Source organism: Oncorhynchus mykiss, chromosome 8 (assembly GCF_057628025.1).
Source record: "Oncorhynchus mykiss isolate SJ-2025 chromosome 8, ASM5762802v1, whole genome shotgun sequence".
NCBI classification, from domain to species: Eukaryota; Metazoa; Chordata; class Actinopteri; order Salmoniformes; family Salmonidae; genus Oncorhynchus; species Oncorhynchus mykiss.
Window position 1 is genome coordinate 19,258,218 of NC_143029.1, and position 23,057 is coordinate 19,281,274.

The following is a 23,057-nucleotide window of genomic DNA, read 5'->3' on the forward strand; positions in this document are numbered from 1 at the left end:
GTAGTGAGGGTTACAACCTAGGACAGACCATTTTTACACGCGACGCACTTGGCAGTCCCGTTCTGAGCTTGTGTGGCTTACAACTTAGCAGTTGTTGCTCCTAGATGTTTCCGCTTCACAATAGCACTAACAGTTGACCAGGGCAGCTCTAACAGGGCAGAAACGTGACCAACTGACTAGTTGGAAAGGTGGCATCCTATGGCAGTGCGACATTGAAAGTCACTGAGCTCTTCAGTAAGGACATTCTACTGTTGATGTTTTGTCTATGGAGAATGAACTGCTGTGTGCGATTTTCTACACCTGTCATTACAGCCTGCTGCTGAAACAGCCGAATCTACTCATTTGAAGGTGTCGACTTTGTGTATGTATTTAATGTAAATATTAATTGACACACCAAGTGACTTTCATTTTGGAAATCAGATCCAAAGTATTCCCACAGAGCGATGTGACCTTTTACAAATATAAGCAAGGTTTGAAATGGTTTTAAGTCTGTTTGAGCTTCTTGAAGTCAAGTTGCAGTCCACAAATTTGGAATTGTTCCTGCCCATAAACTGAAAACAAGTCATCCTGTGGCAAATTGTAGTTGAATATCCCGACATCTGGAATACCAATTGTCATTAGGTTTAGATACTTCTTGACCGTTTACGTAGGGTGAATTTCCTAGGTTTTAGTGAAAGACATGGTGAACTGGCCTTAACGCTTTACCTAAAACACCCCATGCTGACCAACAAACTCACAGGAGAAAGAGCTATATTTTTATTATTAAAGCATCAAGCTCAGAGTACAGATACATTTAGCACATCTTGACCATCCAAAGAACAGCAAAAGAGTTACAACAGCAAACATTTTCCCTTCAGTACATCCTGCAATTGCACCCTCTCACATCAGGGGAGTTGACCTTTTCCTTGGTAAGGCAAACAAAATACATGATGAAATTAGCTTGTTTAGAAAATAAAAATCCCCTCAGCTTCAGAACAAATACATCTGGAACACTGGTTTTACGACAAAAAAGGTAAACAAACAAAGTTGGAAGTAGGCAAAAATGCATTTCTTACAAAAATGTTTGTAAAAATGGTATTGAGAAAAACAAAGAATTAGACTTTAATAAAAAATAAGTTAAACCAACAGGACTACCCAGATCAAGTCCAAATAGGACTTGACCCAAAAGCAATCAAAAGTTACCTTTATTTGTGAACAGTGCTGGTGTCTATTCCCTAAACCAGTCAATACAGCTCCTAGAACAGTGGAGGCTGGTCACTCAGACATGAGTCATAACATTTCAGATAAAGACTATCGGCCAAAGTTGGTCCTCAGGAAAAAAAATAAAAGCTAAACCATTCCAAAAGCCACAGATGTACTGGAGGCAAGTTGTTCCAATTGTCAACTTTGCCCAGGTCCTTACATGAACTGAAGTACTCATTCTAGTGGTCCGCTTGTTATGTCTGTCACATTCAGTTTAAAGAAAGCCCAATTTTCTGTTAAATACAGTATACCATCATGTGATGGTCTCCGATGTTCTAAGGGCCTTCTAAACTAGCTGGGCAACGCAGCGCCAGTTATAACCTCCAGGAGTTCTGAAGGCAGGCCCGAAATCACAGTCCCAAAAAAATAAAGTCCTGTCCACCCCAGCTGTCTGCAAATTAAACTCAATCTGCATTCGCTGGCAGGAGAAGCATCATGAACATTACTGACCAGCCAATGGAGAACAATCCTCAACATCCTATCAAAATCCGCTCTCAAATTACAAACCTCTGTCTGTATACTAACCAGATGGAGGGCATGCCTTCAGCACTGTAAGGTGGCTGTATGTATGCATGTTATTTAAACAAATATGTATTAACCCCCCATCCCACCTGCTCAATAAATCAGAATGCCCCAGTACATGAGCTGATTAAACAAGGTGAAGCACATTGATCTACTTACACAGGAGAAACTGACAGCAGCACACTACACTGTCAAGCAATACAGAACTAGTAGTCACCTGTGCCACAGGATTTTTCCTCACTAAACAAAAGGGCATTGATGGTACGCCAAAAAAACTGCAATGAAGTCACATTTTGGACCAATTCACTGCAAAATGCCTGCCCACAATAACATTTATAAAATGGCAGTTTATGCAACAGTTGTGTGGAATGATCCGGGATCACCCTGGCATGCTCAGATTGGTGGGCCTCTATTGTGTGCTTACCGACTCCTGTATGGGGGGGTACATTGTTTAGAAAAAGAAAATGCTTTGCTGGGCCACAACTGTACTAAGCAGAGTGTGATTCGTTATTTCCATTCAGGGCCACACTGTGCAGCCATCAGCACCTATGTCAAGCATGGTTCTGGGGCCAGATGACAGTGTCTGCTATATTGGGGGAGGGGGGGGGGGGGGGTAGTGCTATGCAGGATCCTAGGGACGTCCCTACCCCTTAGTTTCAAATATCAACGGGGTGGGCGGAACGACAATGGCTGACCATGCTGGACAGCAGAGGGCAGTTCTGGCCCACACCACAGCTACAAAGGGTCTACTAGGTCTCCTTGCAATTAACATTCAGATATAAAACACTTTAACTGGCTCCTATAGTCTAAACAACGCCCTCTAGAACCACAGTTTGCACAGCCTTCATTCTTACGCGACTGATTCTTCCATTTAAGTTTGGATGTTTGTTTGTAAATCAATATTTTCACGAATGCATACATGAGTTTAAAACCACAGGGAATTCTAACCACCAAAGCCATCTTGTTGGTACAGTATACTGTAGAATGAGCCTGGGTATAAGAATGCATATATTACACATTCCATACCGTGATGTACCCAACTGGACATCCTAAATGATTTGCTCATACTATTGTCTGGGACAAGTTTAAAGCCTGTCCATTTGAGGACACATTCAACAGCTAAATGATTGTCAGGGTGGAGAGAAGCATGGCAGATTTGGCATTCTGACCCAATTCTAGCAGGAATTCCTTTGGCTGCAGTGCAGTTTACTGCCAAGAACAACTAGATAATGTTGACCTAGCGGTCAGCCTCTAGCCAATCCTCTAGTAGTGCAAAGCTAATAAAGTATGGCATTTTGATTTGACAAGGAATTCATTAGATAGACTCCGACGTTAATTGACAAATTATGCTATATGGCCCAAAGCTCACATGCTTCTAATCACTCAATAAAAGACCAAAGTCATGAACATTCTAGAAGACAAAAAAAGGGTTGCCGTTTCCTGTTTTGGTATTGAGGAGTCCTGCTCCAGTTGGCTGAAAACAATGTGTTCTTAAAGTGCACTCAAAAGTCAAAACCAAAAAGGATACAAACTGGCAACAGATCGATGAAGCAGCAGATCAGTTGAGGAAGGAAGAGTGTGTGGGGAGGCGTGTTTCAACTGTCGGTAAGCACAAAATAGTGGACCCATCTGAGCATGTCAGGGCCCTGGACTAGTGGGAGCGGAAGCCCTGTCTGTGGGGAATGAGGGGGGAGACTTGCAGCAAGGAGGCAAGGCTGGCCAGCAACAAACAGAGAGTGTTTAAATCCTCTACATGCACTTCAAGATCACAGCAAGAGTGAGCTAGAATATCTAAACAGAGAAGAGAGCTTTCATGCAAGAGATCTAAGTTATAGGTACAACAATTCAAACTGGAGGCTACACTAGTAGGGCCTGCGGCCTTGTCGGAACCAATAAATCCTGAATAACAATGGCAGCAAAGGGGACTGTGCCTCTCTGCTCGGGCAGAGAGATGGCCGCAGTGGGGACATCGCCCTGCTATGTGGCAGTGTTTCTTTTTTCTCTTTTTCATTCTTAATCCTCAACTCTGCTGGTGGCTCTTGGCGTAACTGGTAAAGACAAAATTGTAATCGTTGAATTGGGCCAACTGGCGGTCGAGGCGCTTGTACCCCTCAAGTTTCTGGGCGGAAGAAAAGACACTGCGACATTTGGAGCTCTGTGGGAGAAAATAAAAATGAAGTTAAGTGAAAATGCCAAGTACAGTGAAGACTGAAGATGTGACTTATGAGTGCAACGTTCTGGAAAACAGAGTCAAACATCCACAAGCCACATCAGACCCATTTTGAACGAGGACACACCTGGTTAACAAACAGCGTAGTCACAAATTTTCCTGGCTTAAAGATGTCCACAACTTTCCTGACCAAATCATCGTAGGATGTTTGAGAGAGGTTGGTTTCGAAGCTGACATAGGAGAACTCTGGCTCTGGAGTGATGTGAATCGTCCAGTAAGTTCCCTGTAAGATAAAGACAGACATTTGGTTTTAAAATGACTTCAAGGCGTATTTAATAAAGAGCCAGAAGACAAAAAAAAAAAAAAAAAAAACAGGGGGAAAAAGACGGCTGATAAATACTTGAGGGAAACTTGGACTTGATACAATTGCGATGCGTTGTCTCACCCAGCCATCTTAAGTTCAATGCACTAAGTCACTCTGGTTAAGAGAGTCTACAAGATCCACTTACGTCAGTCTTCATTCCATTCATTGAGTATCCACAAGGGTTGAACATTGTGGCGTCAATCACAGAACCTGGTATCAGGTCACGAATTCCACTCATCTGGAAAAAAAATGTTATACACTGCTCAAAAAAATAAAGGGAACACTAAAATAACATCCTAGATCTGAATGAAATATTCTTATTAAATGCTTTTTCTTTACATAGTTGAATGTGCTGACAACAAAATCACAAAAATTATCAATGGAAATCAAATTTATCAACCCATTGAGGTCTGGATTTGGAGTCACACTCAAAATTAAAGTGGAAAACCACACTACAGGCTGATCCAACTTTGATGTAATGTCCTTAAAACAAGTCAAAATGAGGCTCAGTAGTGTGTGTGGCCTCCACGTGCCTGTATGACCTCCCTACAATGCCTGGGCATGCTCCTGATGAGGTGGCGGATGGTCTCCTGAGGGATCTCCTCCCAGACCTGGACTAAAGCATCCGCCAACTCCTAGGCAGTCTGTGGTGCAACATGGCGTTGGTGGATGGAGCGAGACATGTCCCAGATGTGCTCAATTGGATTCAGGTCTGGGGAACGGGCGGGCCAGTCCATAGCGTCAATGCCTTCCTCTTGCAGGAACTGATGACACACTCCAGCCACATGAGGTCTAGCATTGCCTTGCAGTAGGAGGAACCCAGGGCCAACCGCACCAGCATATGGTCTCACAAGGGGTCTGAGGATCTCATCTCGGAACCTAATGGCAGTCAGGCTACCTCTGGCGAGCACACCCCCAAAGAAATGTCACCCCACACCATGACTGACCCACCGCCAAACCGGTCATGCTGTAGGATGTTGCAGGCAGCAGAATGTTCTCCACGGCTTCTCCAGACTCTGTCACGTGCTCAGTGTGAACCTGCTTTCATCTATGTAGAGCACAGGGCGCCAGTGGCGAATTTGCCAATCTTGGTGTTCTCTGGCAAATGCCAAACGTCCTGCACGGTGTTGGGCTGTAAGCACAACCCCCACATGTGGACGTCGGGCCCTCATACCACCCTCATTGAGTCTGTTTCTGACCGTTTGAGCAGACACATGCACATTTGTGGCCTGCTGGAGGTCATTTTGCAGGGCTCTGGCAGTGCTCCTCCTTGCATAAAGGCGGAGGTAGCGGTCCTGCTGCTGGGTTGTTGCCCTCCTACGGCCTCCTCCACGTCTCCTGATGTACTTGCCTGTCTCCTTGTAGCACCTCCATGCTCTGGACACTACACTGACAGACCAGCAAACCTTCTTGCCACAGCTCGCATTGATGTGCCATCCTGGATGAGCTGCACTACCTGAACCACTTGTGTGGGTTGTAGACTCTGTCTCATGCTACCACTAGAGTGGAAGCACCGCCAGCATTCAAAAGTGACCAAAACATCAGCCAGGAAGCATAGGAACTGAGAAGTGGTCTGTGGTCCCCACCTGCAGAACCACTCCTTTATTGGGGGTGTCTTGCTAATTGCATATAATTTCCACCTGTTGTCTATTCCATTTGCACAACAGCAGGTGAAATTTATTGTCAATCAGTGTTGCTTCCTAAGGGGACAGTTTGATTTCACAGAAGGGAAATTTTGAGCAGTGTATATATAGTGCACTACAAAACAGCAACTAACTGATGAAGTCAGCTTTATGATAGTGTTCCTATCATAAATATTACTGGTGGGCACCAATAGCGATAATTCAATACGATATTGATAGTTTCATATAGATGGGCGCAAGGCAGTGATATTTGGGCCTTCCTCTCATTTACCTAAACTTTTTTTTTAAAAAGCATACACTACTGTTCCTGCATGCACAAAACCCCTTTCACAACTCACAGGCTGTCAACTAGGGACCTAGAAAATGTGTGATCCATTTTGTTTTTCCAGGTAAAAATGGCTTTTTGTTTTTTATAGAATGGGATATTCCAACTCCATAACCATGTTTAAACTGCACCGTGAGACCACTTGAGCTCTGAAATTAGATACATTTTTGGGTAAAGTTACCCTAATGAAAGAGTGCACCAGCAAGATACTTGTTTGGTCAGCAATGTTTATAGCACTCATGTGATTGCAGAGTTTGCAAAACAAGTGGCCACAAGGTTAACAGCTACACAAAGTATAGACATATGCAAGCACTAGACAGACATTCCTGTGCCATTACAGAAAGTTGAAGGAAAATACAAATCGCTGATGCATTTTATTAGTGTCTTATGATTACCTTGGGCAAACGAATGCATTTTCTGATCAACTCTGTTTAACGTTTCCTACTAAGAGCAATACATGTTTTTAGATTGAATTCAGATCATGTCTGGATTCCATGATTGCGTCAGCAATGCAGATTGTATAGGGACCTAGTCAATTTATTGTACTTAATTGCCTGCTGATGAGCCAGCAACAGTTGATAAGCTTCCGATTGTATACAAACTGCTTGGGTAGGTTCCCAGACAATTCAAGTCTGGCCCAATGGGCAATCAACGAGCAGTCGTCTCTACTTCAGAGATGTGGAAGTGAAAAATGTACACAGTTGCCTTGTTTTTATAAAAACAATATATCAATATCGTATCGAAAAATGTAACTAATACTTTCCATATCGGTGCTCTTACTAGTGAATATCATTACAGAATAGGTCAATGTCATAAGAACAGGTCCCCTTGAAGGGGCCTACTGAGTGAGCCCTCGTGAAATCAAGAATAAATAACGATACCCAACATTGCTAGTGTGTGGGCCTTACACGAGTGACATCATTTGCAGAAACACCGTCTTTCATGAAGAACTGATCCATAATTGCTGGATCAAGGTCACTCATCAGAACTTCCAGCGTCTGATCTGCGTGCTTATTCTCCCAGAACTCTGGCAAATCCAGAGTAAACAGGTACCTGTAGGGAAACAAGGTAAAGGAAAACAACCACATTCAGCAGCACTGGACAGTGTAGTTGAAGTTCAACGGCAATTATTAATTAATGTCTCGTTAATGGAACAGTATCTTGAGTATATTCAAATCTAATTTTGTCATATGCACCGAATACAACAGGTATTCAAATGCTTACTTACAAGCCATTAATCAAAAATGCAGGTAAGAAAAAAATTGCCTAAAAATATTTAAATAAAAGTAACAAAAAGTGCAGCAGTAAAATACCAATGTGGAGGCTATATACAGGGGATACCAGTACAGAGTCCATGTGGAGGCTATATACAGGGGATACCAGTACAGAGTCCATGTGGAGACTATATACAGGGGATACCAGTACAGAGTCAATGTGGAGGCTATATACAGGGGATACCAGTACATAGTCAATGTGGAGGCTATATACAGGGGATACCAGTACAGAGTCCATGTGGAGACTATATACAGGGGATACCAGTACAGAGTCAATGTGGAGGCTATATACAGAGGATACCAGTACAGAGTCAATGTGGAGGCTATATACAGGGGATACCAGTACAGAGTCAATGTGGAGGCTATATACAGGGGATACCAGTACAGAGTCCATGTGGAGACTATATACAGGGGATACCAGTACAGAGTCAATGTGGAGGCTATATACAGAGGATACCAGTACAGAGTCAATGTGGAGGCTATATACAGGGGATACCAGTACAGAGTCAATGTGGAGGCTATTTACAGGGGATACCAGTACAGAGTCAATGTGGAGGCTATATACAGGGGATACCAGTACAGAGTCCATGTGGAGGCTATATACAGGGGATACCAGTACAGAGTCAATGTGGAGGCTATATACAGGGGATACCAGTACAGAGTCAATGTGGAGGCTATATACAGGGGATACCAGTACAGAGTCCATGTGGAGGCTATATACAGGGGATACCAGTACAGAGTCAATGTGGAGGCTATATACAGGGGATACCAGTACAGAGTCAATGTGGAGACTATATACAGGGGATACCAGTACAGAGTCAATGTGGAGGCTATATACAGGGGATACCAGTACAGAGTCCATGTGGAGGCTATATACAGGGGATACCAGTACAGAGTCAATGTGGAGACTATATACAGGGGATACCAGTACAGAGTCAATGTGGAGGCTATATACAGGGGATACCAGTACAGAGTCCATGTGGAGGCTATATACAGGGGATACCAGTACAGAGTCAATGTGGAGGCTATATACAGGGGATACCAGTACAGAGTCAATGTGGAGGCTATATACAGGGGATACCAGTACAGAGTCAATGTGGAGGCTATATACAGGGGATACCAGTACAGAGTCAATGTGGAGGCTATATACAGGGGATACCAGTACAGAGTCAATGTGCAAGGGCACCAGTTAGTCAAGGAAATATGTACATGCAGGTAGAGTTAAAGTGACTATGCATAGATCATGAAACAGTAGCATAAGTGGGGGGGACCTTACCAGCAATCAGAATTCAAACGTCCCATACAGTACGCTGCTCCATCTGTCGAAGGAAGATCATGTCATTTCTTTATCTTATGTGCCCGTGTCTCAAACACCTCCTGCTTAGAGAACAGCATATGAAGACAGCCTGTATATCGTCCCAGACTCGCCCCATCCATGCATAACACACACTCTTCCTAGACTCCAGTGATTAGAGTTGAGGAATTGAATTTGAAGCGTGGGCATTAGTACTTACTTGGGAAAATCTGGCTGAGAAATTCCACTTCCTCCTGGAAGTTCCGATGAGGGAACTCCTGATGGGTAGGCTTCATGAAGTTCTTGCGAGAATAGAAGAAATTCTGTAGGTTGCAAGGAGATGTTAGAACTAACCCATCCTGTCCACAATAACACCAACGCAAACAAAGATGGTATAATGTACAAACATAACATCTTGATGCGTAACATTGGTTATAAAACATTTACGAGTGTACACATTTTTGGTTTTACGAACATGTACATAAAATGGTATTCCATTTGGTTTGTATGCATGGATGTATAGTGTTCCTTGGACGTCATGGTAGAGGTTATGCGCTCACATGCACCGTCAACCGTGGGACTTTATATAGGCAGGTATATCTTTCTAAATCCTGTCCAAACAATTAAAAATTGGCCACTGGTGAACTCCAAATCAAGTTGTCGTGACATCAAGGAAGGTCAAAGGACATTAGACGAACCATAACTACATTTGGAATGTCATAGCAATGGGGTGTGAATACTTCATTTACATTTCTGCATTTCACTTTTATATACACCTGCAAACATTTCTAAAACAAATGTTTTCACTATCATTATGGGATATTGTGAGTAGATGGGAGACATTTATTTAATCCAGATTGAAAATCAGGCTGTAGCAAAATGTAGAATAAGTCAAAGGGGTATGAACACAAATAAATCACATTGGCTGCATATGGCCTGTCTGCCTGTTGTTCTGTACCTTTTGGACTCTGCTCTGGATTACTGACCTCTGTCTGCCCTTGACCGGTCTTTTGCCTGCCCGGTTTTTGAAATAAACTTTTGTTACTTCGAACTGTCTGCATCTGGGTCTTATCCTGAGGTCTAATAATTGACCAACATCTCAACCAAATATTACCCAATTATCCACGTTGAAATGACGTGGTGTACCTAGTGGGATGCTTATGTTCAAACATTCATGATGTTTGGTTTGTGAAGATAAACTGTTGTTCTGGGAATTGCAAGGGCAGTTGAGAAGCTCTAATTGAGAAGTGAGACCATGGATGATTGGGGCTTGGGATCAACAAAACACAGCCTATCCATCATAAAGTTTGTTTTTTGGTAAACTCTCAAATGATTCTAAATATTTTAGAAGGGCGACTCAGGTAAAAGGAAGTGGATTGCTCAGATGTTTTTCTACACCCAATGAAATAGTTAATGTTTAATTCACATGTTTGAGAGAAGACTAGTAGGGTGGAGTTTGATATGTGAACTTAGGTTAAGGATTACGTTGAATTCATATCAGTTCTCTGCTGCCAATGACTGGAACAAACTGCAAAAATCACTGAAGCTGGAAACTCATATCTCCCTCACTAGCTTTAAGCACCAGCCGTCAGAGCAGCTCACAGATCACTGCACCTGTACATAGCCGATCTGTAAATAGCCCATCCAACTACCTCATCCCCATACTGTATTTATTTATTTAATTTATTTATTTATTTTGCTCCTTTGCACCCCAGTATCTCTACTTGCACATTCATCTTCTGCACATCTATCACTCCAGTGTTTAATTGGTATATTGGACCCTTCGTTAACAGCGCCAGTGAGCCCTGGACAGAGGAGTCATAAAATAGTCCTACTTGATTACATTTCCACCTGATCAGATCATGGCATTTTTTCCTCACTTAGTGGTAATTGAAAGGGTGAGACCTGGAAAGATTGTTCAAAATAAGCTACATTGGAGGAACTATTGTCATTCTCAATGGATGTAAAAACAAAACTTAGTTAACTTGCTGTTTGAGATGAAAAAAAAAAAAAAGTACTTTGTCTTAAACTCACTACTGAGGTTCTCAATCAGATCCAAAAGTAAGCATACCTTTGCGTGCAGGCCAGGTAGCCTAGGCCTACTTCTATGCTTAATCAGGTGTGCGTCCTTACTCAACATTGACAGGAGCACACAAACCACCACAACAAACACCTTGACAATACGTAAATGGAATAAAACAAAGTGTAGCCTCGGCTGTGCTCTCTGCAAACATATGCACTCAATATACCTGTAAAATACTAGTAATAAATTGAATGCATTAAGAAATGGTAAACAAACATTACGGCCTCCGCAATGGATTAGTCCACTGACAGAGTCAAGATGTTCCATAAACATTTATATTCTTTGCAACAGCCCAACTAAACATAATTGTATCGCTAGAACAGACAATCCACCAGTCAACTAAAATGGGGTCAGCACAAATGTATGCATTTTATTTATTTATTTATTTTACCTTTATTTAAATAGGCAAGTCAGTTAAGAACAAATTCTTATTTTCAATGACGGCCTAGGAACAGTGGGTTAACTGCCTGTTCAGGGGCAGAACGACAGATTTGTACTTGCAACCTTTCGGTTACTAGTCCAACGCCCTAACCACTAAGCTACCCTACCGTGTAATTTTGAAAAAGCCACATCTCTTTTAATACCATCAATACCGTAAACTATTTATTTGAAATGTTTAAATAACTATTTGTAGCTACTTTAAGTTAATACCTGCAGCCAAATTGAGCAATACATTAGGAGAAAGCAGATTGTGTTCAATTAACCCGTCACATGAAGCTTACCATAGTTTGTAAATAGCACAACCGGAGAAAGCAGGCGGCGGTGAGGCCATAGCATTCTATATCTATCCGCGTCTCTTGTGCGGCTTACATGAGGTGATTAAGTTAAGACTCGTATGCAATTCACTACTAATTGTTTGCCATCAGATATTTTATAATGCTTTGACAGAAGTCAAAGACCTCTGGATGAGTCATCTGGGTTGCCATTTCCACCCCTGATCTTATTAGCATCCAACCCCCTCTTTGAAATTATATTAAAAAGCAACATGCAACTATTTAAGACTTTCCTAAGGAAATCAGTCAATTGAAATACATTAGGCCCTAATCTATGGATTTCAGACTGGGCATAGGCACACCCACTTGGTAGCCAGGTCCACCTAGTTTTACCCCACAAAAGGGCTTCACTACAGAGAGAAATAATCCTGAACAAGCCCCTCCCACTCAGAGGATGCCACAAGTGAAGAAGCCGGATGTGGAGGTCCTGGGCTGACATGGTTACACGGTCTGCGGTTGGACATCGTAAATTCTAGAAAAAGACATTTGAGGTGGCTTATGGTGGAGAAATTAACCTTCAATTCCCCAACAACAGCTCTGTTGGACATTCCTGCAGTCAGCATGCATACAGTGGCTTTGGAAAGTACTCAGACCTCGACTTTATCCACATTTTGTTACAGTCACACAAAGAAAAAACAGGTTTAATTACATTAACACAAGTATTCAGACCGTACCAAGTGCTTTGTTGAAGCACCTATGGCAGCGATTACAGCATCGAGTCTTCTTGGGTATGACGCTACAAGCTTGGCACACCTGTATTTGGGGAGTTTCTCCCATTCTTCTCTACAGATCCTCTCAAGCTCTGTCAGGCTGGATGTGGAGCATTGCTGCACAGCTATTTTCAGATCTCTCCAGAGATGTTCGATCGGGTTCTGGCTGGGCCACTCAAGGACATTCACAGACTTGTCCCGAAGGCACTGCTGCGTTGTCTTGGCTGTGTGCTTAGGGTCGTTGTCCTGTTGGAAGGTGAACCTTTGCCTGAGGTTCTGGGCACTCTGGAGCAGGTTTTCATCAAGGATCTATGTACTTTGCGCCATTCATCTTTGCTTCAGTCCTGACTAGTCTTCCAGTCCCTGCCACTGAAAAACATCCCCACAGCATGATGCCGCCACCACCATGCTTCATTGTAGGGATGGTGCCAGGTTCTCTAGTGGCGACAATAGGAATTTATGCAAAATATTTGGTTTCGTCAGACCAGAGAATCTTGTTTCTCATGGTCTGAGGCCTTTAGGTGCCTTCTGGCAAGATGTCAATGTGCCTTTTACTGAAGAGTGACACCTGTCTAGCCACTACCATAAAGGCCTGATTGGTGGAGTGCTGCAGAGATGGTAGTCGTTCTGTACGATTCTTCCATCTTCACAGATGAACTTTTGAGCTCCTTTAGAGTGACCATAGGGCTCGAGGTCACCTCGATGACCAAGGCCATCATCCCCCGATTGCTCAGTTTGGCCGGGGGGGGGGTCAGCTCTAGGAAGAGTCTTGGTGGTTCCAAACTTCTTCCATTTAAGAATGTAGGCCGGTGTTGTTGGTGACCTTCAATGTTGTAGAAATGTTTTGGTACCCTTCCCCAGATCTGTGCCTCGACAATCCTGTCTCAGAGCTCTACAGACATTCCTTTGACCTCATGGGTTGGTTTTTACTCTGACATGCACTGCCAATTGTGGGGCCTTATTTAGACAGGAGTGTGCCTTTCCAACTCATGTCAAATCAATTTAATTTACCACAGGTGGACTCAAACATGTAGAAACATCACGAATGATCAATGGAAACAGGATGCACCTAACCTCAGTTTTGAGTCTCATAGCAAAGGGTCAGAATACTTCAGTAAAGAAATGTATGTTTTTTTATTTTTGAATAAATATGCAAAAACGTCTAAAAACCTGTTTTTGCTTTGTCATTATGAGGTATTGTGTGTAGATTGCTAAGGGAAAAATATTTCATCAATTTTAGAATAAGGCTGTAATGTAACAAAATGTTGAAAAAGCCAAGGGCTCTGAATACATCCCGATCATACTGTTTGATTCTCTTGACATGCCACACCTGTCAGGTAGATGGATCATCTTGGACAAATGAGAAATGCTCACTAACAGGGATGTAAACAAATTTGTGCGCAAAATTTGAGAAAGCTTTGTGCATATGGAACATTTCTGAGCCCTACACTAAACTTTCCAATTATATTTCACTCAATACAGTTGGTTCTCACTCGTTAGCATTTAGCTAAGTGTCTACGTGAATTCACCATCAGCTGGTGCAAATTCCTGCTATTTTCCCACAATCCAGCAAACGTATTTGGTATGTCGTCATAGTGGTCTCTGACTTGGTTAGACTCAAGATAGAACAAATGTAAACATTTGCCTTTTTTCCAATGCTGATTTTTACACAAACATGCTTCTTGAATTTAAAAGTCATTGATTTTGCAAAAGTACATGTAATCTGATTACAATATTTTTGCTGGTAACTTCAGAATAGTTCGTTTTTTGTAATCAGTTACTCCCCAACCCTGTGTGTGAGCGCACGTCACACTGACCTCGATAGCATCAAAGCCACAGTACTCCCTGGCCAGTTCCAGCAGAGGCATCAGTGCTTGCAGTAAGAGGGTGGTTCCACACGTCTTCAAAATGAAACGTCTCTTGGAGACAAACATGCTACTCTCACTGAATGGAAAAAGGGACAGAAGGAGAAGAGCAATATTATGAGTTTTATACACGTTACATACATATCACAAGTTACAGTTAAATAGCCTTAACGCTAAGTTTTTTTTTTTTTATTTTTTACATGAGCTCAATTTACATCCAACATGCATGTACAACTGTCAAAAGGAAAAAGTAGAGTTCTTCAGGTTCGATGCCTTCCAGCTAAGTAGCGTGTACTATTTAGACACCTGGAGAGTTTTTTTTTAAAGACACCATTGCGTGGCAGACTGACAGCCAGGCATGGCATTACCCTGGTGACTGCTGGCCATTGATTCTACACAGAGTAAACCTAAAGCAGCACATGCTACAAACAGCTTAACAGTCTGCCTTGAGCATGAATTCAAAACCAACCACAGGGCATTAGTGCATTGCTGTTATCATGGGCCTGAAATTGTTTACAGCGGCAAGCCCGTCTAGAATTCTGGCCCACAGACTCCTTGAGGAAACATAGCTGGGTTATCATTAGTAATCTGCCTCTTAGTTACAGTATAGCTAGTGAGTACTGATGGGGGGATGTATACACTGCTCAAAAAAATAAAGGGAACACTTAAACAACAATGTAACTAACAATAAATGTCACATGCTGTTGTGCAAATGGAATAGACAGGTGGAAATTATAGGCAATTAGCAAGACACCCCCAATAAATGTGTGGTTCGGCAGGTGGTGACCACAGACCACTTCTCAGTTCCTATGCTTCCTGGCTGATGTTTTGGTCACTTTTGAATGCTGGCGGTGCTTTCACTCTAGTGGTAGCATGAGACGGAGTCTACAACCCACACAAGTGGCTCAGGTAGTGCAGCTCATCCAGGATGGCACATCAAGGCGAGCTGTGGCAAGAAGGTTTGCTGTGTCTGTCAGGGTAGTGTCCAGAGCATGGAGGCGCTACCAGGAGACAGGCCAGTACATCAGGAGACGTGGAGGAGGCCGTAGGAGGGCAACAACCCAGCAGCAGGACCGCTACCTCCGCCTTTATGCAAGGAGGAGCAGGAGGAGCACTGCCAGAGCCCTGCAAAATGACCTCCAGCAGGCCACAAATGTGCATGTGTCTGCTCAAACAGTCAGAAACGGACTGCATGAGGGTGGTATGAAGGCCCGACGTCCACAGGTGGGGGTTGTGCTTACAGCCCAACACCGTGCAGGAAGTTTGGCATTTGCCAGAGAACACCAAGATTGGCAAATTCGCCACTGGCGCCCTGTGCTCTTCGCAGATGAAAGCAGGTTCACACTGAGCACATGTGACAGACCCCTTGTGAGACCATATGCTGGTGCAGTTGGCCCTGGGTTCCTACTGCAAGACAATGCTAGACCTCATGTGGCTGGAGTGTGTCAGCAGTTCCTGCAAGAGGAAGGCATTTATGTTATGGACTGGCCCGCCCGTTCCCCAGACCTGAATCCAATTGAGCACATCTGGGACATGTCTCGCTCCATCCACCAACGCCACGTTGCACCAAAGACTGCCTAGGAGTTGGCGGATGCTTTAGTCCAGGTCTGGGAGGAGATCCCTCAGGAGACCCTCCACCACCTCATCAGGAGCATGCCCAGGCGTTGTAGGGAGGTCATACAGGCACGTGGAGGCCACACACACTACTGAGCCTCATTTTGACTTGTTTTAAGAACATTACATCAAAGTTGGATCAGCCTGTAGTGTGGTTTTCCACTTTAATTTTGAGTGTGACTCCAAATCCAGACCTCCATGAGTTGATACATTTGATTTCCATTGATAATTTGTGTGATTGTTGTCAGCACATTCAACTATGTAAAGAAAAAAGTATTTAATAAGAATATTTAATTCATTCAGATCTAGGATGTGTTACTTTAGTGTTCCCTTTATTTTTTTGAGCAGTGTATATTTTTTGCGATATAGCCTATGGTATCTCATTGAAAATATCACTATTTTTGGCACTAGTTCAACGATCGTCTCTGCAGCAGACGTAATCCCTGATTGTTCAAAACATTAAGAACATGTGCTTTCCATGACAGACTGACCAGCTATGATGCCTTATGGAGGTCAGCTCAATATTAGGAAGGTGGTCCTGATGTTTGGTACACTCCGTGTATAGTGAGCAATCTGTTCGGAACGTCGAATCAACAAAATTGCAGTATCGAATTGCAATACATATTGTATTGCCAACTAAGCATTGTGATAATATTGTGTCGCCACTGGTCATTTCCAGCACTACTAGTGAGAAGGAAGAAGTTTGTGGGGCATATGTAGGATTACAACACCAATGTTGTCTACTTGCAGTCAAACATAAAGCTGTCACAGGTAGTCCTCCCCTGAATCAGCACTGTCCCATTCGCATAACAAACCTCAAGAGTGAAGGAGAACGCTACTCCGTTGTGCTAGCCCCGGCCTGGTCGAGGTCTGTGCAACAGCTAGACAGATCAACCCTACCCCTCGTTACCAGACGGTTGTAGGTGGGACTTAACCGGCAGAGGGAGCTGAGAGTGGAGACCTCTCACAACAGCCTCCGCAGCCAGACTAACACCCAGGGTCAGGCATGTACTTTTTACTGGCAATGACTTGCCCCAAAGACCAGTCAGAGTACACTGGTGTCACAAAGGGCAGATTTCACCATCAGATATCGATTCCTAGGAACCTAAATTGGCAACTTGTGCCTTATATGCTTGTGCGCTGCCAGGGTGCTCATTTAGCCATCTTTCAACTGAGCTCAGATAAGACCCAGGTCATTAGGAGCTTCAGAACAGGCAGGGAGACCTGAGATATCTAAAAAGAGCTCTGCTCAGTCAGTCCTTTCACCCTGGGGGAGAGAAGAGTTTCCATGCAGCCATTCACAATGAGACGATTACAGATGACGCAATCCCAGCTCTCTATTCTGAAATGGGGACAAGCCAAGGTGACAGTGGTAAACAGAACAGAGATTCGGTCGCTACTCACCTGAGTATATAAGCTTCCTGCTTGTCGGTCTTTGTCACACTTATGATCAAACAGTGCACATTCTCCAGAAGTTTGTCCCACTCAAACCTGAAAGACAAAAAGCATTTGTTCATGTTTGTTTTTTGTTTTAACACTGCAGCACACTCAATTTAATAGTTCAAGACTTGCTTTTTCAAAATAGAAGCAACTGTCAGAGGCTAGACTGTAGTTCTAGTGTCAGACAATTTGAATAACAATCTTACATTAAGCTAATCATTTCACAATTCTGGGCATGGCATTTGGGGTGTCTAACTGGTGTGACTGATGACTAAATAGACAGTGAAATTAATCTGCCAACAAACCATAAGGGCTGTCTAACAATTAATGTCTTGCTTTAGATTTTAAAAAGGCCTAACCAACTCACTTTACTTACATAAACAAATGATTGAGGCTAGTAACAGTGAAAAGAAAACCTACAGTACTATATTCAGGTTGATTTTGAAACAGGTCCAGAGCCCTGGCATTCCCTGGAACAGTGCAAACAGCAGGCAGGTGCACTCTGGCACAACAGGTACAGGCTACTATTAAGCAACAGCCTGCTCACAAGACAGCAGGTAGATGACAATCCAGTTTCTCCACCGCTTCTAGGTAATAACTGTAGGGATTAGGCCTCGTAATGACTGTGATCATCCAAAACATTTAAAGATAGGTAGAGCAATCAAGAAGGTTGAGATCCTGTTCAACTGCAAATAGTGTTTAAATACAGATGTCAATAGAAGTTAACAATTTAGCTCAGGAATGGGAAACTGGCAGCATGCATCCATGTAGGCCCACAGATCAATTACCAAAAACAAAATAATTAAATATATTTGAAGAACTAGTCGGGGTCTCAATTTACTGTTGAGTTAGAATACGAGGCTAGGGCCGGATCTGACCGCACGTGTGGGTATGGATGTGTCTACGCAGACCCACAAGTCACTGCAACCCCCCAGGAGTTGATTGTGGGCTCCACCCCATCAAGTTGCCCCATCCTTGGTTTAGTGCATAAATCCACCATGTCACGAAATCAGTTACCACGGTCCTGTTGAGCAAGACTTTGTAGACTGTATGATTGCGAGATCGTTTTACATAACCGGGACTTATTTCAGGGGGTCAATGAGTTTCTTGAGCATCACACCTTTCCCTAAAAACCCCTTGTAACATCTGTCAAGTATCATATTGAGTGTGACATGAACAATGTAGTTACGAAGTGTTAAGTTTCCCCAGACAAGTGTATTGATGGAAAGTCAGGATAAAACACAGCAAATAAATGCCAATAGGCACCTCTCAAAACAAAACACATGGCCAGTCTATCTGGGGAACTATTTTTCTTATAAAATGTCAAACACCATTTGTATTAATAGACCCGCAATATAGGTCAAATGAGGTGGACTTCCCCCATTAGAGTGGCAGGTGTGCTGATTAACAATCCTCAGACGGACGTCCATACCAAGAGAAATGTTAAACACCAACATTTCTGCTGACCATAAGAAAAGTTTTAGCTGCTACTCAGCCCAGAGAAAGACAGTGGCAGAGGCTGGTGTAAAGTACAGATCTGTGAATCAGATGCCCTTGTGGACTTAGTTGGACATTGGCAGGCGTCCAGCATCCAGGATCCACTGCCGCCGATCTGTTAATCTTCCTTGGCTGTAAATTAATACCCGTCGTCATTCCTAACCATATGTTAACCATGAAAACCCTGGCTTTCCCTTGGATTGGCAACAGTAGCCATGAACCTTGCCACAGAGGCATTTGAAGAACCATTTGTCAGTCCTTCTCATTCAATGAAATCGCATGTATTGGAATGGACTTTAATATGGCAATTGCCATTCCATTACTACACTGAACAAAAAATGTTAAAAGCAACATGTAAAGTGTTCGTCCCATGTTTCTTGAGCTGGACTATAAGATAGCAGAAAAGCTTACCACTCAAATTTGTTCACATCCCTGTTAGTGAGTTTCTCCTTTGCCAAGATAACCCATCCACCTGACAGGTGTGGCATGTCAGGAAGCTGATTAAACAGCATGATCATTACAAAGGTGCACCTTGTGCTGGGCACAATAAAAAGACACAAAATGTGCAGTTGTCACTACACAATGCCACCGATTTCTCAAGTGTTTGCTTTTGGCATGCTGAGACGGTAGGAATGTCCACCAGAGCTGTTGCCAGAGAATTTAAAATGTTAATTTCCCTACTATAACCCACCTGCTGTGTTAGAATTTGGCAGTACGTCCAACCGGCCTCACAACCGCAGACCACGTGTAATCACGCCAGCTCAGGAACTCCACATCTGGCTTCCTCACATGCGGGATCGTCCGAGAAGCTACTAGGACAGCTGATGAAACTACAGGTTTGCACAGACAGACTTTTTGCAGAAACCGTCAGAGAAGCTCAGCTGCATGCTTGTCGTCTTCATTGGGCAAATGCTCACCTTCGATGGACACTGGCACGCTGGAGAAATGTGTTCACAGATGAATCCCTGTTTCAGCTGTACCGGGCAGGCAGCGTTGTGTGGGCAAGCGGTTTGCTGGTGTCAACGTTGTGAACAGAGTGCCCCATGGTGGTGGTGGGGTTATGGTATGGGCATGCGTAAGCTACGGACGAACAATTGCATTTTATGCACAGAGATACCATGAGGTCCTGAAGCCCATTGCCCATGCCCTTCATCCGCCACCACCTCGTGTTTCAGCATGATAATACACAGCCCCATGTTGCAAGGATTTGTACACAATTCCTGGATGCTGAAAATGTAAAAGTTCTTCCATGGCCTCCATACCGTACTCAGACATCACTCATTGAGCATGTATGGGATACTCTGGAGCAACACTTACAACAGCCTGTTCCAGTTCCTGTAAATATCCAGCAAACAGCCAAACAAATATTCACCCAAGTCCAAAACTAACAAAAACGGTCACAGAATTGAGTACTAATGTATGCAAACGCTACGCTGTTTCGACTGGGAAGCATGCAAAAGCCTTGAGGAACCTTAAAGTGGCCTCTTGTCAACAAGTTATTCAAGTCAAATAATTGAGGATTGGCAGCAAAGGTTCAGGCCACAAGCATACCACTCTGCATCCTACTTCTTGCTAAGAAGGATTGGTCCTGGTCAGTCCCTGGATGAGAGACCAGATGCTGCTGGAAGTGGTGTTGGAGGGTCAGTAGGAGGCACTCTTTCCTCTGGTCTAAAAAATAACATTCCAAGTGCCCAAGGCAGTGATTGGGCACATTGCCCTGTGTTGGGAGCAGTCTTTCCGATGGGACGTTAAACAGGTGTCCTGGCTCAGTGGTCACTAAAGCTTCCATGGTACCTATCGTAAGATTAGGGGTGTTAGCCCAGTGTCCTGGTTAAATTTGCAATCTGGTTCTGATCATGACTACTTAAATCATCCCCAACTTCCAATTGGCTCATTCACCTGACATAACTATTCCCCAGGTTGTTGCTGTAAATGAGAATGTGTTCAGTCACCTTACCTAGTAAAATAATGGTTAAATAAAAATGAAGACTCCAAATCGTATTAAAAACAAGAGCATTGAAATAATTCAACATGGTTGACACGTGTTCTTTATTAGATATTAGGGCCAGTGGTAGAAAAAGTACCCAATTGTCATACCTGAGTAAAAGTAAAGATGACTTGAGTCATTTTCTAATAAGTTAACCAGTAATATACAGTGAGCGTCCAGAAGTATTTGGTTATGAATATACTTCAGTATCAAAAGTATAAATCCCTTATATTAAAGCAAACCAGATTGCACTTTTTTTTTCTTCATTTCGAGGGGCACATTCCAACACTGACATAACTGACGAAAGCAGCATGTGTTTAGTGAGTCTGCCAGGTCAGAGGCAGTAGGGATGACCAAGGATGTTGTTTTCGTGATACCATAAGTTAGTTAACTGGACAATTTTCCTGTCCTACTAAGCGTTCAAAATGTAACGAGAATTTTTGGGTTGCAGAGAAAATGTATGGAGTAAAAAGTATATTGTTTTCTTTAGGCAGGTAATGAACTTAAAGTTGTCAAATATAAATAGTAAAGTAATGTACATAACCCCAAAAACGACTTAAGTAGTACTTTGAAGTATTTTTACACCACTGATTAGGGCAATGCAAATAGGCCTAGTTTGAAGGGTTTTGTAAATACAATTTAGATGGCCCCATGCATGGGTATGTACAAGTAACAGCAACTACAAGCGTTAGTTTAATTTAAAGTTCATTATTGCATTGATCCCGATTGGGTAAATTACACTAGTGAAGATTGGCTTCTCAGCTAAGTGGTTGGCAATCAACTCAAACTGATCAGGTATAATGGTAGATATCGCTTTAGTCTGTTAATGGCCTTCGTTCATTGTGCATTGCAGAGGTTGTAAATCTTCAGCGGCGAGAGACCATGATTGCCAATGCGGCATATCAGAGAATAGATCGCGGTGGCCACAAGGCGCTACAGTACCACATCGTGACGCAGAGAAGTGAAATGGAAAATTACTACAGCTAGCCAGAAGATACACAATGACACCAACAACTTCAGAAGTTGCGTTGTAGACTTACCTAGCTACCTGGTTACATAATATACAAGATTGCATAAAGATAATGAGCTATTTAGCGTGTTTAGTGTCAAATCAAATCAGTGGGCAACATGTTGAGATCATCACCCTTGCATGGATACATCGAACACCAATGCATGCGCAGTATGCGAAAAACCCGCGCTGTCAAACTCACCCCAATCTGACCACTTTTCTTGCCAAAACAATTTGCTAGCTTGCAAATTGGAATACTTAACATTGCATTGATGGTACATGCAATATTCAAATACGTTTCTAAAACATTAGATAATTAGTATTACTGGAGAGCTAATGAATGGCAGTAGCGGGCATTAGTCAGCAGCTGACTGAACCGCATGAATGAATGACTCGGCTACCGCGTTCGTTCCCTAAGCAAATGCCAAGCTAGTGGTGGTCAGTGTGGGGGGATGGTAATTCATGAGTGACGATGTTATCTGAATTTAGCTAACCAGCTGGCTAGCACTGCGTGATCACATTAGCCACCACATGACATGTCAGTGAAAGATTGTGGTTTACGAGATAACCGTAGTCTTTAATAACGGGCCCAGTTAACTAGATAAATAAATCCTCGTTACAATGTTTCTTTCTAGCGCGTGTTGAGGGTTGAATCGCCATCCAGTCTTCTTGAGTGAACGGATTTCTGAAGCACGGGGGCTAATGTTAGTAGCTTAGTTAACTAGCTAGCCAAAGGCAGAACGTATTAATCACATCTCAACTTCACAAACCTTGGGATGGTACGGAGGTCCCCTGTTCCTTTGATCTCATCTTGCCGGGAGAACCACACCTCCAACAGCTTCTCGGTTCCCTCGAAGAAGTGTGCACCGTTCGCTTCCATCGTGAGTTAACAGACACCAACAGAAATTAAACGTCGGTTACGTTTCCAATTGAATTAGCCCTTGTTTGATCGTTATAATTTATTAAGTACAGTCCTTTAGCAATCCAGGTGTAATTTCTTGGTTTAACCGTCTTCCCTTTTACAGAGAATACTGTAAAGCAAGTGCTAGCTAATATCGCCGGCCATACTGTGTAAAGCGCAGAAAAGGGGACGCGTATTGGTTTTATTCACCCAGCCTAAAACGTCACCCCCACGTTAGTCGAATCACGTTGCTGGGTTCTTGCTAATGAAGTGGCGATTGGCAGTGGCAACTGTCAGCATGACAAAATGGTACATTGCCAATCTCCAATTTTAAACGATAATAC

At 43.1% G+C, this 23,057-nt stretch overlaps 1 protein-coding gene across 1 annotated transcript; it reads right to left on the bottom strand.

Annotated features, from left to right (window-relative positions):
- Positions 1-741: 741 nt before the first annotated feature.
- LOC110529528 (S-adenosylmethionine decarboxylase proenzyme) lies at positions 742-22,966 on the bottom strand. The gene is made up of 9 exons (XM_021611778.3): positions 22,583-22,966; positions 17,284-17,370; positions 14,218-14,344; positions 9,055-9,157; positions 8,817-8,859; positions 7,175-7,319; positions 4,444-4,536; positions 4,062-4,217; positions 742-3,919 (listed from the first exon to the last, which is right to left on the bottom strand). Exons 1-9 carry the CDS (start codon positions 22,690-22,692, stop codon positions 3,785-3,787), a joined length of 999 nt encoding a protein of 332 aa, XP_021467453.1. The 5' UTR covers positions 22,693-22,966; the 3' UTR covers positions 742-3,784.
- Positions 22,967-23,057: the final 91 nt, after the last annotated feature.

What these genes read in the sequence shown, in the direction of transcription:
- LOC110529528 (XM_021611778.3), bottom strand. Translation starts at nt 22,692, where the DNA reads ATGGAAGCGAACGGTGCACACTTCTTCGAGGGAACCGAGAAGCTGTTG. An exon ending in CTGCAAATGATGTCACTCGT is followed by an intron (nt 4,537 to 7,174) that starts GTAAGGCCCACA and finishes TTTTTTTTCCAG; the next exon opens with ATGAGTGGAATTCGTGACCT. An exon ending in CTACGCTGTTTGTTAACCAG is followed by an intron (nt 3,920 to 4,061) that starts GTGTGTCCTCGT and finishes TTTCTCCCACAG; the next exon opens with AGCTCCAAATGTCGCAGTGT.